Source organism: Artemia sp. Qi Xiang Cuo, chromosome 5 (genome assembly GCF_049724085.1).
Source record: "Artemia sp. Qi Xiang Cuo chromosome 5, ASM4972408v1, whole genome shotgun sequence".
Lineage (NCBI taxonomy): Eukaryota > Metazoa > Arthropoda > Branchiopoda > Anostraca > Artemiidae > Artemia > Artemia sp. Qi Xiang Cuo.
The window spans coordinates 74306415-74319125 of record NC_142798.1 but is presented as its reverse complement, the minus strand read 5'-3'; the positions used below and the strand labels follow the sequence as shown (position 1 = coordinate 74319125).

The 12711-nt window shown below is 34.5% G+C and overlaps 1 protein-coding gene across 2 annotated transcripts; it reads left to right on the top strand.

The window, feature by feature from the left end:
• Positions 1-231: 231 nt before the first annotated feature.
• LOC148952511 (U-scoloptoxin(01)-Cw1a-like) lies at positions 232-11427 on the top strand. Of its 2 annotated transcripts, none has more exons than XM_089089936.1 (3): positions 232-346; positions 8572-8793; positions 11056-11427. In XM_089089936.1, the coding sequence occupies exons 2-3, from the start codon at positions 8578-8580 to the stop codon at positions 11221-11223; spliced, it is 384 nt and encodes a 127-aa protein (XP_088946062.1). In that variant the 5' UTR covers positions 232-346; positions 8572-8577; the 3' UTR covers positions 11224-11427. The 2 variants fall into 2 exon arrangements, with proteins under 2 accessions (XP_088946062.1, XP_088946063.1); XM_089089937.1 differs by having other exon boundaries at positions 331-358.
• Positions 11428-12711: the final 1284 nt, after the last annotated feature.

The following is a 12711-nucleotide window of genomic DNA, read 5'->3' as shown; positions in this document are numbered from 1 at the left end:
TGACAACCTTGATGTACCAAGCCCAATGAGCAGAGTGATTACAGACAACATCATAGTGACTAATTATAATCTCCACTTTGCATTTAATCTCTTGAGGATTTCAAAATTATTATCCACGACCTTCTCACATCTTGTATAATAATTATAGACATTAAATTTAAAGAAACTCCCCAAGCTAAACTGCGTGGGAGGGTCTTCGCAGGAGCTTGCATGTTTAGTTGCTGATCACGAGAAAAAGTGCCTCGGGGTTGAGAAGCTGCAATAGCACTCCTTATAAGATTCTTCTTTCCTCTGCTCAACTATCCAGATTTGACAGTGATTTAGACGGATAAACTCTTCATCAAGTGTAAGCATTTTTGTAAGCTTCAAACTTTTTAGCTCCGTAAAAACCTCATCCATGGGCTCCGTGCTTTACCTCTCTGTCTGGAGGGTAATAGCATGGATACCCTTAAATTAAAAAAGACAATCCTGCAAAAGATTCTGGATGGGGGGGGGGGGCAGTTGCTTCCAGAATAGTGTCATACTTTCCAAAAATTTGCCCGTTTTATGTATTTTTAGCCTTATGGAAGAAAAAGGGGTAAATTTTTCGCAGTTCATATTATTGACTTACGAATAAAGTAAACATACCACTCGATGCTTTTTTTTATGCTCTTTCCAAATATAATAATCATTGTTGTCGGTAATTAATTTTACCCCACCCCCAGATATATACCAATTCAGGGTATATATTTGCCCATTAGGGGGGGGGGGGGGTAAAGTTTAAACTTACCTCTCATTTAGATCAGAAATAAAATTTACCACCACCCCCCCCCCTAATGTGCAAATAAATACTGAATTGGTATATATAGGGGTGGGGGTAAAATTCATTACCGACAAAAATGATTATTATATTTGGAAAAAGCATAAAAAAAGGCATCGAGTGGTATGTTTACTTTATTGGTAAGTCAATAATATGAACTGCGAAAAATTTACCGAAGAAGGGAGGTAATAGCTAGTCAACTCTCCTGGTTCTATGCACGTCAAATGTTGAGCGTTAACGCAGAAAGTTGATGTGCAAGGAAATGCCATTTCTTAGGATTGCTCCGCAACCCAAACTTATGGGTAGTGGTTCCGAGCTATTACTGCCACTCCTTCTTCATGGATAAACTGTACAATAGTCTACTAAAACAGGTCCCACTGATGTTTTATTTTAACTTTAAGTGGAGTTCTTAAACATAATCGTACCACGTCTTCACTGAATTGTTTAGCGATTTCAAGGAAGAAAGGGGTGGTGGTGGACTGAAAACCCTTCTTGGTACCCATTTTGGGTAATATTTTAGATGATTGGCTTTTCGGTACCTGTGTGCTATACAATACACACTCGAGAAGTAAAGTTTGGTAAGTACTAATGAAATAAAACAAAATATTATGAAAATACAATACTTTAGTAACAAAATTATGAAAACTGCAACAAAGAATTATGGAAGGGGGCCCACCGAGATTGCATTAGATTAAATACGTAAACCTAAACTAACGTAACCTAACCAAAATACCAACTAAATATTTAATTATAAAATAACTATAATGTAGTTCGCCACCGAGCCGAAGCTAATTGTCTGGTATAAACACAGCGAAAACCGGGTAAATTCTACTTTAGCTACTTTTGGCTATCTTCGAAAGCGGTTAGGTTAGGAAAATGAAACTTTCAGGGATGGGTTTACAGGCTAAAGTATGTTCCGGGAAGGTATTTTTAAGTACCTACCTCCATTCCTTATCCCTCTAGAGGGTCCTGAAATTTGCCTACATGACAGGCATATTTTAAATACAGATTATTATTATTATTATACCTATTGAAATTTTGAAAAAAAATCATACCTTAATTTTCAGTTATCAGTTTCTTTTCTTTGGCTTTAGTTCTGAAAATGCAATGCCTTTTATTTGAGTAAAATTTTAAGCCATATCAATGTTTTCCTGAAATTTGCCTACATGACAGGCATATTTTAAATACAGATTATTATTATTATTATACCTATTGAAATTTTGAAAAAAACAATCATACCTTAATTTTCAGTTATCAGTTTCTTTTCTTTAGCTTTAGTTCTGAAAATGCAATGCCTTTTATTTGAGTAAAATTTTAAGCCATATCAATGTTTTTTTTTCAAAATTTAGGAAATGTATTTGCATATCTTAGAACCTTATAAATTGGGATTAAGCTAAGTTGTGAAGCTGAAAACAATTTTGTTGTACTTCATTTAAGCAGAAGATCTATTTTGCAACGTTTCATTTCGATAATGTACAAATTTTTAAGGGTCATCAAAGGTCAGGACCCTCTAGAGGGAGAAGTAGTGAAGGAAGGTTCTTCAAAATACCTTCCCAGGACATGCTTTAGCCCGTAGACCCATCCCTGAAAGTTTCATTTTCCTATCCTACCCCCTTTCCTAGATAGCCAAAAGTAGCTAAAGTAGAATTTTACCAAAGAGTCAGGGAAATGAAACTCATGAGTGACTCCAGGGGTAATTTTATGCCCAGTGATGATATTTCGAAGCTCTAGTTTATTCTTTTTCCCTACTTCTAAATTTCGAGTCTGCTGCTCATTTCCACTATAATTTATCCCCGAGCCCGTAATGTGGAAATATATAATCCAAATTACATGTTTCCCATGCATTTTGCATTGTGTCACTCTTGTATCAATCCGTGAACCCATCAATAGAATCAACTGTGACGAAATCAAGAACTGGAAGAACACATGGAAAATGTGTAATTTTGGCTACATCTTCGCACCTGAGGGTGTGGGGGGGGGGGTAAAGTATAGTGAAGCCTATGGCACATTTTTACAAATTCACTCTAAACATATAAATCAGGATTTAGCGAATACAAAAGGCTCATCTTTTTTTTGAAAATTTCGACTTTTATAAGACAAAGTCTTTATAAAGCTTGGGAACAGGCTTTCTACTTGTTCCTGTAATAAAAGACCCAGCAATTCAAACGTTGATTCGACGCCCTGTACGCCATCTATGGCTCTAGAGGATGTGTTTGCTTTTTTTAATATTACAAAGTTTTTCGGTACTGGTGCGTTAAACGTACACTTTTATATACTAATGAGAGACTAAACCCTCCAAACTGGTTATTTTCAAGAGACCACTATTGAGAAATGGAATGCAAAGAGTAGTTTTCATTGCGTTTACGATATTTAAATTGTTGTTTTTTGAGGTTTAGGGTGGGAAAAGGTACCTATGTTAGGTTAGGTTACGTATTTAATATATGGTATGCTTTACCCAACCACCCACCCCCCCCCCAACCCCACCCCTCTAATGTGCAAATATATAGCCTAAATTTATTTATAAACTATTATATATTCATCCTATTTTATTTTATTTCATTAGCATTAACCAAACTTGACTTTTTTAAAATGTCCGTATAATATACCAGTACCAGTTTTTCTAAATCCATCAAAGGTCAGGTCCCATTTGAGGGAATGGATAGAAGTTAGATGCATCAAAATGTCTTCCAGGCATAATTTAGGCTCTTGACCTTTCTGAAATTTCAAGCTCATGAAAAATTTCTAATTTGATACATAAATCAAACGATGAATGCTGTATCAGGTTTGTCTTGTTTGTAGTTATAATTATAAATTTCACAAATATGATACATGTTTGTCTAAACCATGTTCAGACGAGCGGACCCACTACTTATATATTTTCATTTTATTTATAAATGGACAGGGAAGGGAGGGGGATCCAAGCAATCATTTATGGGGTGTATTTGATTTTAAAGATATTTTTATCAGCAAAGTATAGGGATGCCCAAACTCGATTATTGCATCGTGTAAATTTAATCGCATTAAATTTTAATGTTTTGGCAGTTTCGGTTGTTACAAAAACTGTATTAAAGGTTTTAGGGTTTTAACGTGCATAAAAAATTTTGTCGTCACAATGAGAAAAAAACAGAAACACAGTATAAAAAATGTGAGAGCGGAAAAGAAACTTTATTGACAATACCGACCCTCCATAGTTATATTGTAAACGAAAAGTCAACCTCAGAAAGAGCTACAGGTTTTAAGGGTAAAAATTACTTGAAAAGTCTAATTTTTTTTTCTTTTAGTAGCAAAACGTCCCGTGAAGGGCCCAACTCTGTGTTGGTGTGGATAAAATTAATTAAATCAGGAATACATATCATATTAATTATGCGTCCATTATTGAATTTCCTATTCACTTGAAAAAAAAGTAATGAGAAACTCTGGAAAATAATATTTGTACTAGGGACTAAATTTTTGGAAACGACTTTTAGTTTAAATTTCTAAATTAGAAAGCCTCTAGGTTTGGACCCCAGGGGCCTCACTCCCCAGCCCCCTCTTTGGAGCATGTTTTCTTTACATCTACTCACTATTTAGTACATTAGCATCTTTAAGGCAAAGAATTGCGTCATAATTTCATATTCTTAGATAAGGCCGTTTCCAGGATGGGGGTAGTGGGTTTGACCCCCCTCCCGCCGAAATGTTTATCTGACTCGTAAAAAACGTAACAAAAATTAATATAAACAAATTTTGATATGTTTTTCTGCAACCCCCCTCCCTAAAAATTATTTTGTAAATTCTCCCCCCCCCCCCGAATTTTTTTTATTAATCACCCCCCCCCCCTCATTCCAAGATGAACCATTGGTGGCGTCTAAGCAGCCAAAGTTTACTGCAATTGTCTTGATTTGAACACAGTATGGTACATTATTTTGCAAACTTCCCTTGTCATTTTTGCAGGTAATGCATTTCGATTTCAAACCGCCAAAGCGTGTCGTTATTACAACTATTATATATAATAATCTCAGGAAGACAGACTAATTGCGGAAGAAGATAGGCTACGGAAATTCACTTACGTGACAAAATAAGCCAAAAATATAAACCCACTCACTGAAGCAGAAATTACTATGGGATAGAATATAAAAATATGTATTAATTGCAAAAGTACACAATGAACTTGAACCTTGTAAAAGGATAATTGCAAAAATAGGATACTTATGAAGAAACACAATAGAACCTTAAAACAAGTTGGCACACAGACAATACATCGCATAAAACATAAAATGTCAACATTGACAAATTTCTGCACGCTCGTGCGACTTAAATAGGTCAACGTCTTTTGTCATTGTTGTTATTTACTTTTGAATTTTAATGAAGTAATGTTTTTAATTCCATAATTTTGTTTCCAAAATTTGACAACATCATGATATGTTGTTAGTTTAATGTTGTTAGCTATATAAAGTTATAGCTTAAGGAGTGGAGGTGGGCGACAGTATCTTTCATTTATAGGATAATATTAATTTACCCAATTTTACCGGACTTGGATGCAGTTTGACTAGGTGCATCACTTATTCTTATTAATGCATAATATGGCATTCTGCTCCAACTTGGTTTTTGGTGGATAGTCGGGGGGTTGGCTGCCTGTTTTTTTTCTGTATTCTAGGCTGTATAGCCTTGCGGGTGGGGGGGGCGTATAGCATGTTGTATTTATGTATGTGCTATGTCCTTGAAGATGTGTATATTTCGCCTGAATAACTATTATCTTATATGACAATAATAAAAAGCAACATTTTTATTGGGGGGGGGGGCAAGAGGGGTATAAATCTGGAGAGTCAAGGGGCATAGCTATATAATATTTTTTTCCAAATAATTGGGGGACTGCAACTGCAGTCCCCATATAGCAAATTTACAACTTATTTTGCATTATTATATATTAGAACAGTTTCATCGATTAAACCTTTTATATTCTAGATACACATATGCAATTCGTTAGCCTATATTTTAAAGCACTGTAACTATTTCAATATTTAATAGTTTGTTGGTTCTAAACTGAATTATAATAATTGTTTTTATATCGCAATGTATTACAATAATTTATAGTATAAGTGTTATAATAGTTGCAACTCTTTCAAAATTTAAAATTTAAACAGATGTGTCAAAATTTATAAGCCAGATCTTTAAACACTCTTAAGCCCATAACACACTTGGCGTTGTGTGTTAGTGTTATAATAGTTGTAACGCTTTCAAAATTAAAAAAAATTAAACAGATGTGCCAGTGTTTTTAAGTCAGATCTTTAAACACTTTTAGCCCAAAACACACTTGGCGTTTTTTACCGATCATTTATTTTAACACCTTCGCCAAGATGGTGGCCATATGAACTAAAAGCATGCTTGCACACTCGGCGTTTTTTTTTTTTTTTTTTTTTACGCTGACGAGAGATGGTCGTAGCTGTAGCTGCAACATAGTAAAGAGTAAATCCCGGCCTGTAGTAAATGGCATCCTGACAGCGCATTTTCTGTGAGGCTATCTAGTGAGAAACATTTCTAAGGAAATGCTGATTCAGAAACAATGCTTATTGCTAACAAAAAATTATTAAAAAAAAGACATTCAATGAATAATTAGGAGTCACAACGCCGACTCTTAATTCTTAATTATGTAGGTACAAATACAGAGGGGTTATGTGCGCAGGAGGGGCTATAACTAAAAAACAATCACAATTTATTTGATAATTCGAAAATAAAGTGCCCAGGAACTCGGGAAAACCTTGGATTTTGGGGGTTGGGCCTCCCATAAAGGTGCGGTCCTGGTTCAAGGTAACACAAATTCAAGGTATTTGAGAGGCCTCGGCATAACTTTAAAATTTGAAACCACTGAATTTGGGGTCACTCGCTTTATTACAGACTCCATAACATTCCCAAAGCGTAATACATCATTTTAAATTCCTTTGACATTGTCATCTTCTTTAAATAATATAAAAATGCTGACGCACGTGTTTTCTGGTGCATCATTTGTTAGCATTTTCAGTTCAGCAATCCCTCAAAACGGGTGAAACAAAAAATCAGTCATTCCACGATTGTAATCAATAGTAATTTAACCCTAATCACCTATTCGGTTAGTAGAGCATAAATATTTCCATGTTAATTGATTAATCTTTTCTAATTAGTTTTTTTAAGCATTGTTTCTGCATTTGTATGAACTTCTGTGTGTATTTGACTGAAATCTATAAATAAGCAGAAGATTTTTTAGCTATAAGGCAATTGACTTTTTTGACCAACTGTAACTCCTTGTTTATGATATCATAACTTCTTGTGGTTTCTAGCCACGTTGATGAAATATACTCTAGGACTGGCACGTACTTAAGATTTTCTTTACAATGAATAGTGCCCTTGGCTGTGGGGAAGTCTAAGGTTTCAGGGGGACTCAAGACCCCATCCTGTGTATGTTCCTTCTCCAGGATACTTCAGTTGGCTACACTGTCTTTGCGAAACTTTGTACAAGAGTTACAACAGGGACGTATCCAGGATTTTTTGAGGGAATGGGGGTTTACAAAAGGATATTGTTCGGTGTGGTGTTTAAAAAAGCCCTTAAAAACGTATCAATAAATGGTTTATATTCATTTTTGTTAAGTTTTTACTAGTAGGATTATTATTTTTTTAGTGGGGGGGGGGGGTCAATTAGCCCCGTGAAATTACATATCGTAGCGTAACGTCTACAGATATGCCAGTGTAATAAAGTGGATTGAGTTATAACCACCAGATGTAATAAAGTGAATATGATTATATTCACCAGATGCGGTAAAGTTGATACCGTATGACCCCTAGAGGCTATAAGAGGTAAGTCTGTAGGGTGACTAATAACTATCGTAGTGTCCTAATTTATGGTTGGCCTGATTTCATTATATGAGACCGTTCCTACTGGGCATGTGCGAGAAGTCCGGTATAAATTATTGACTACATGTAATGAACTCAAACAACAACGGTAAGGTACGCGTGTTAAACAGATCTTGGTACGGGGAAATCTTGCCCCAGCAAATTTAAAAGCACAGAAAAAACATAAGACTATAAGAAATTACAGACACTAACAATTCTCAAAGTAATGCTAAGATTTGGCAAAGACTAGTGGTAAGAAAGATATCCAGAGAAAGAGAACAACAGCTGTTTTTTTTAAGATAGGTCCTACAACACTTATCTGGGCCACACCTTTGGATAAGCAAGGATGTGGGTATTTCTTAATTTCCTTTCCAAGCCCACACATGTCCTGGAACCCAGGATATGTGGTCATCTTTTACTAATCTTAGTAAAAAGTGGTAATTTCAAAACTTTGAAATTTGTATTTTGCGTCTTATTATTTTATTTTACTAAAATCAATTTCTTACTTACCACATTGTCAGCTTACCACATTAGTGCGACAGCACTGCATGGTCTTTGAGATACACCAAGAGCTGATAACCATAGTTTCCTTTCTTGTTTTTCGAGTCTTTTAATGAACTCTGGCAGATATTTGTTGAAATTATTTAATTTGATGATGAGGTAATTGTTTTAAATCTTTTCCCAAATTCAACATTAAAATTCCTTTGTCGCATCCACCTGCGCAATTTTCATTGTGGATAAACTGCAGTATTGAAACTTCAAAAAGGAGAATCCAAAAGGTTATATTTTGCCTTTTTCTAAGTCATACTCAGATAGAAGAGATTATCAAAAAATTTACATAAGAAATTCTTTGTGAGTGTTTTGAGCCCTATAGTGAGGAAAGGTAACTCTCGTCAGAGTAGTTTATCATACTTGAACTTAATCCATTCCAGGTCATAATGTTCCGCTTGTCCAGCTTTATCGCTCTTTCTTTGGCCGCTGTTGCCTGCGCTAGAATGGCTTACATTTTACCAGATGGCACAGACTCCTTACTGAACGAAGAAATGAAGACGACATTTAGCTGCGAAGGGAAAAATTATGGATACTATGCTGATGTTGATAACAACTGTCAAATTTTCCACGTTTGCCAGCCAGTTGTAGATGCTGAGGGAAATGTAAATAACACTGCTAAATAATAGTTCTTTTCAGCGTGCAGTCTATTTTATGGTCACCCCATCAATGACCATTGACCTAACATTAAGAAATGCTTAAATTTGAAGTTTGCGCTCCTAAGCCTTTCATACTCTAGAATCTTTTACTTTCAAAATTCGGATAGCATGCAAGTTTAAATCCTGTAGAGTGGATTCCAGGGATAGGCTCCCCATTGGCTGATTCTATGAGGTATCATTCAACAAAAAGAGAAAATACAAATGAGACCGTATTTTGAAACAGGGAAAGCTATTTAGACCATAAGATATTGTAGCAAAATTCTGCTATGAAGATGTTGCAATTTTTTTTTAAACAAAAACCATGAGATACGCAGCATATATGGAAAATAGGGAGCAAAACTCGAGACTTCCGGGTTTCATGGTCCCATAGGCCCTTCCTTGGCCAACATCCTGCTTCTTAACTTCCAAGCTTTTTTTACCAGGAAAGTATATTAAAACTGAAATTTTCTAAAAAAAAATTCAAAAGTGATACAAATGCCTTGCATCTAGAGAATGAGTTTTCTTCTTTGTCAAAACGATCAAAAAGTGGCACATCACGCTAAAAGAAAACCAAAGATGAACGCTTTAGCGTTTATGTTTTTCATGATCATGATTTAAAAAGTCAGATTTTTTTTTTCTCTTGACCCAAGTCCTGACCAACTTGTACATTATTGACTAAAGTTTGGTTCTCGGCGTACTAGTATTTTTGCCAATCAACGAGCGGTAACAAACGTTACCAGTAGTCAACACCAATCTTGAGTACCAGGGAAGGAGGAATATTAATAATTATCAATGCATCCTAACTATCAAACAGTTCGTGGTAACGAACTGTAAATAAGGAGCGACCCGGCTCGATAGTAACCGAAACTCTAAAACAAATTTTGATACCAATAGATACATCAAAAGAATTGAATTTTTATGTTGATTTCAAATATATCAGGTTTATCAAGTTTAATCTTATCCATCAAAAGTTACGAGCCTGAGAAAATTTGCCTTATTTTCAAAATAAGGGGAAAACACCCCTTAAAAGTCATAGAATCTTAATAAAAATCACACCATCAGATTCAGCGTATAAGATAATCCTACTATAGAAGTTTCAATCTCCTATCTGCAAAAATATGGAATTTTGTATTTTTGCTAGAAGAAAGATCAGGGATGCGCGTTTATTTGTTGTTTTTTTTCCCAGGGATGATCGTATTGACCCAGTGGTCCTGAAATATCGCGGGAGGGAAAATTCGAACGTAAATTAAAAGTTCTAGTGCCCTTTTAAAGTGACAAATAGAGGGCAACTAGGCCCCCCTCCAAAGCTCATTTTTTCCCAAAGTCATCCGATAAAAATTTTGAGATAGCCATCTCGTTCAACATGGTCTAAAATATAATAACTATATCTTTGAGGATGACTTAATTCCCCACAGTCCCCGGGGGAAGGGCTGCAAGTAGTGAACTTTGCCCAATGTTTACATATAGTATTGGTTATTGGAAAGTGTACAGACGTTTTCAGGGAGGGGGGGGGTGTTTTTTGGTAGTGGGGGGGTCGGGGGTTACATTGGAGGATCTTTCAATGGAGGAAGTTTTCATGGGGGAAGGGACATTGCCATGAAGGGGGCGCCAGATTTCCCAGTATTATTTAAAAAAAGATCAGAAATTAAACAAAAAAACAACAAGTTTTTCAACTAAAGTAAGGAGCAACATCAAAACTTAAAACGAACAGAAATTAATAGGTATGTGATTGAGTTCGTCCTCTAGTCAATACCTCACTCTTTACGCTAAAGTTTTTTTTAGTACTTTCATAAGAGCTATTTATTCTAATTAACGGCGTTGTAGGGTCTATGGAATTCCCTTGTTCATGTACGAAGTTTAATTTGTTTAATGTGCAAAAAAACAAATTAAAAGGCTTAAAGGTAAAATAACTTATTGAAAAATTTATGAAATTCAAGAACAAAATCAGCAATTTTGAATGCATGTCTATAGTGCTTCCAGCCAGTTAGTTAACTTCGAAAAAATAAAACTTATTCCCAATAAAGAGAGACAGTATGAAAATGCAAATAAAATTTACCTTTAATACAAAATATAAGAAATTCTTTAAGAGATCTGGACTATGATAAACAAGTCAAAATATCGTTTTCAAAAATCAGGAAAAATGCTTTTGGACCAAAAGAAATTACTTGCTGTGACTGTGAATTTTTTTTATTTAATTTTTCAAATACTTAAATTCTTTTCTTTTTTTAGAGGCAAGAAACTGCGCAATTCAGTTTTGTTTGCGGCAACCTCACAATTTTCAGTCAAGAGACACTGACATGTACCCTAGCAGAAGACGCCTTACCCTGCTCAGAAGCCCCCTCTTTCTATGAAACCAGTAACGAGGGATTTGGAGTTGTTCCTGAGGATGAGGAATAAACATAAATAATAATAAGTTAAGGGCCAGTAATTCCACTTTCCTACATTTTGTAGTACCTGTATATACTCACACAACAGTTTATATAAAAACAACCCGGTGCCAATTTCAGTTTAGCTTGACGGAACACGAAGAAATAGCTAGGTTATTTAGATTGATTCCTCTTTGGCGAATTTTTGGTTTTGCAATAAAAATATTTTGGAGTATTTGTTTTAGTGTACATTATTTTAGAAAAACAGTTTTTAAGTTAGGCATGAACAAAGGGGACAGTGGGACTTTGGGTCCATTCTCCCTCCAAACAAAAAAATATTGATGTTTTTACCGTTTTATCTATAATATCTAATATTATGCATGCACTATGCCTGCTTTTTTGTGTGTGTTTCAAAAAGTAAAAGTGTATATAAGAGTTGAGCCGTTCCTAGGATCCTAGGGTCGGTGGTGTCCGGGGAAATATTAACTACACTCCGGACTCAACACACCCTCCAGCCATGACACCTTGGAAAGCTGTCCCGGCTGACCCCTCCCCCCTTTGAATTACTCTGTTTAAGAGATGTCAATTTAGGGATCCCAGTAGCAGATTGTTATATCTACCAGTAAAATATATTTGCTCTTAAACATGGACGTTTATTAAACCTAGACAGAATGAAAATGCCATTAATATATAATTTTAGGATGTATGGGAGGTCAGCTACGATTTTGACAAGAAATTTATCATTTGCCACTGAATACATTTTGGGTCTCTATACATTGGGAAACTTTAACCCCCCCCCCCCACGCCTCCACAAAATTTTCTCACAAAGACAGCTCCCCCGTGAAATATCGTCCCTACATGTGAAATAACAATTGCATTTTTAATCTTAAAGTATTTGAAAATTATGTTAGGATTAAGCTATTAACCTAACCTTCGGGTATTGTTCAAATATAATTAATTTTAAAAAAATGTGATTAATGTAAACGCAAGGAACGCTTCAGTATTTGTGTTCAGAGGTCTCTAATTTGAGTCAGTGCTTAAAGTATTCAAAACATAAGAAGGGCCTCGGACAGCGGGGCGAGGGGAATTTTGTACCTAAAATCTTCACAAGAGTGCACTCAACAGCTTCTTTAAGTTTTTTGGCGATTGGATGAGCAGTGTAGTAACACATGCAGAACACAGACATATTCGATATCTATATCTCTATCTATATATATATATATATATATATATATATATATATATATATATATATATATATATATATATATATATATATATATATATATATATATATATATATATATATATATATATATATATATATATATATGTATATATATATATATATATATATATATATATATATATATATATATATATATATATATATATATATATATATATATATATATATATATATATATATATATATATATATATATATATATATATATATATATATATATATATATATATATATATATATATATATATATATATATATATATATATATAT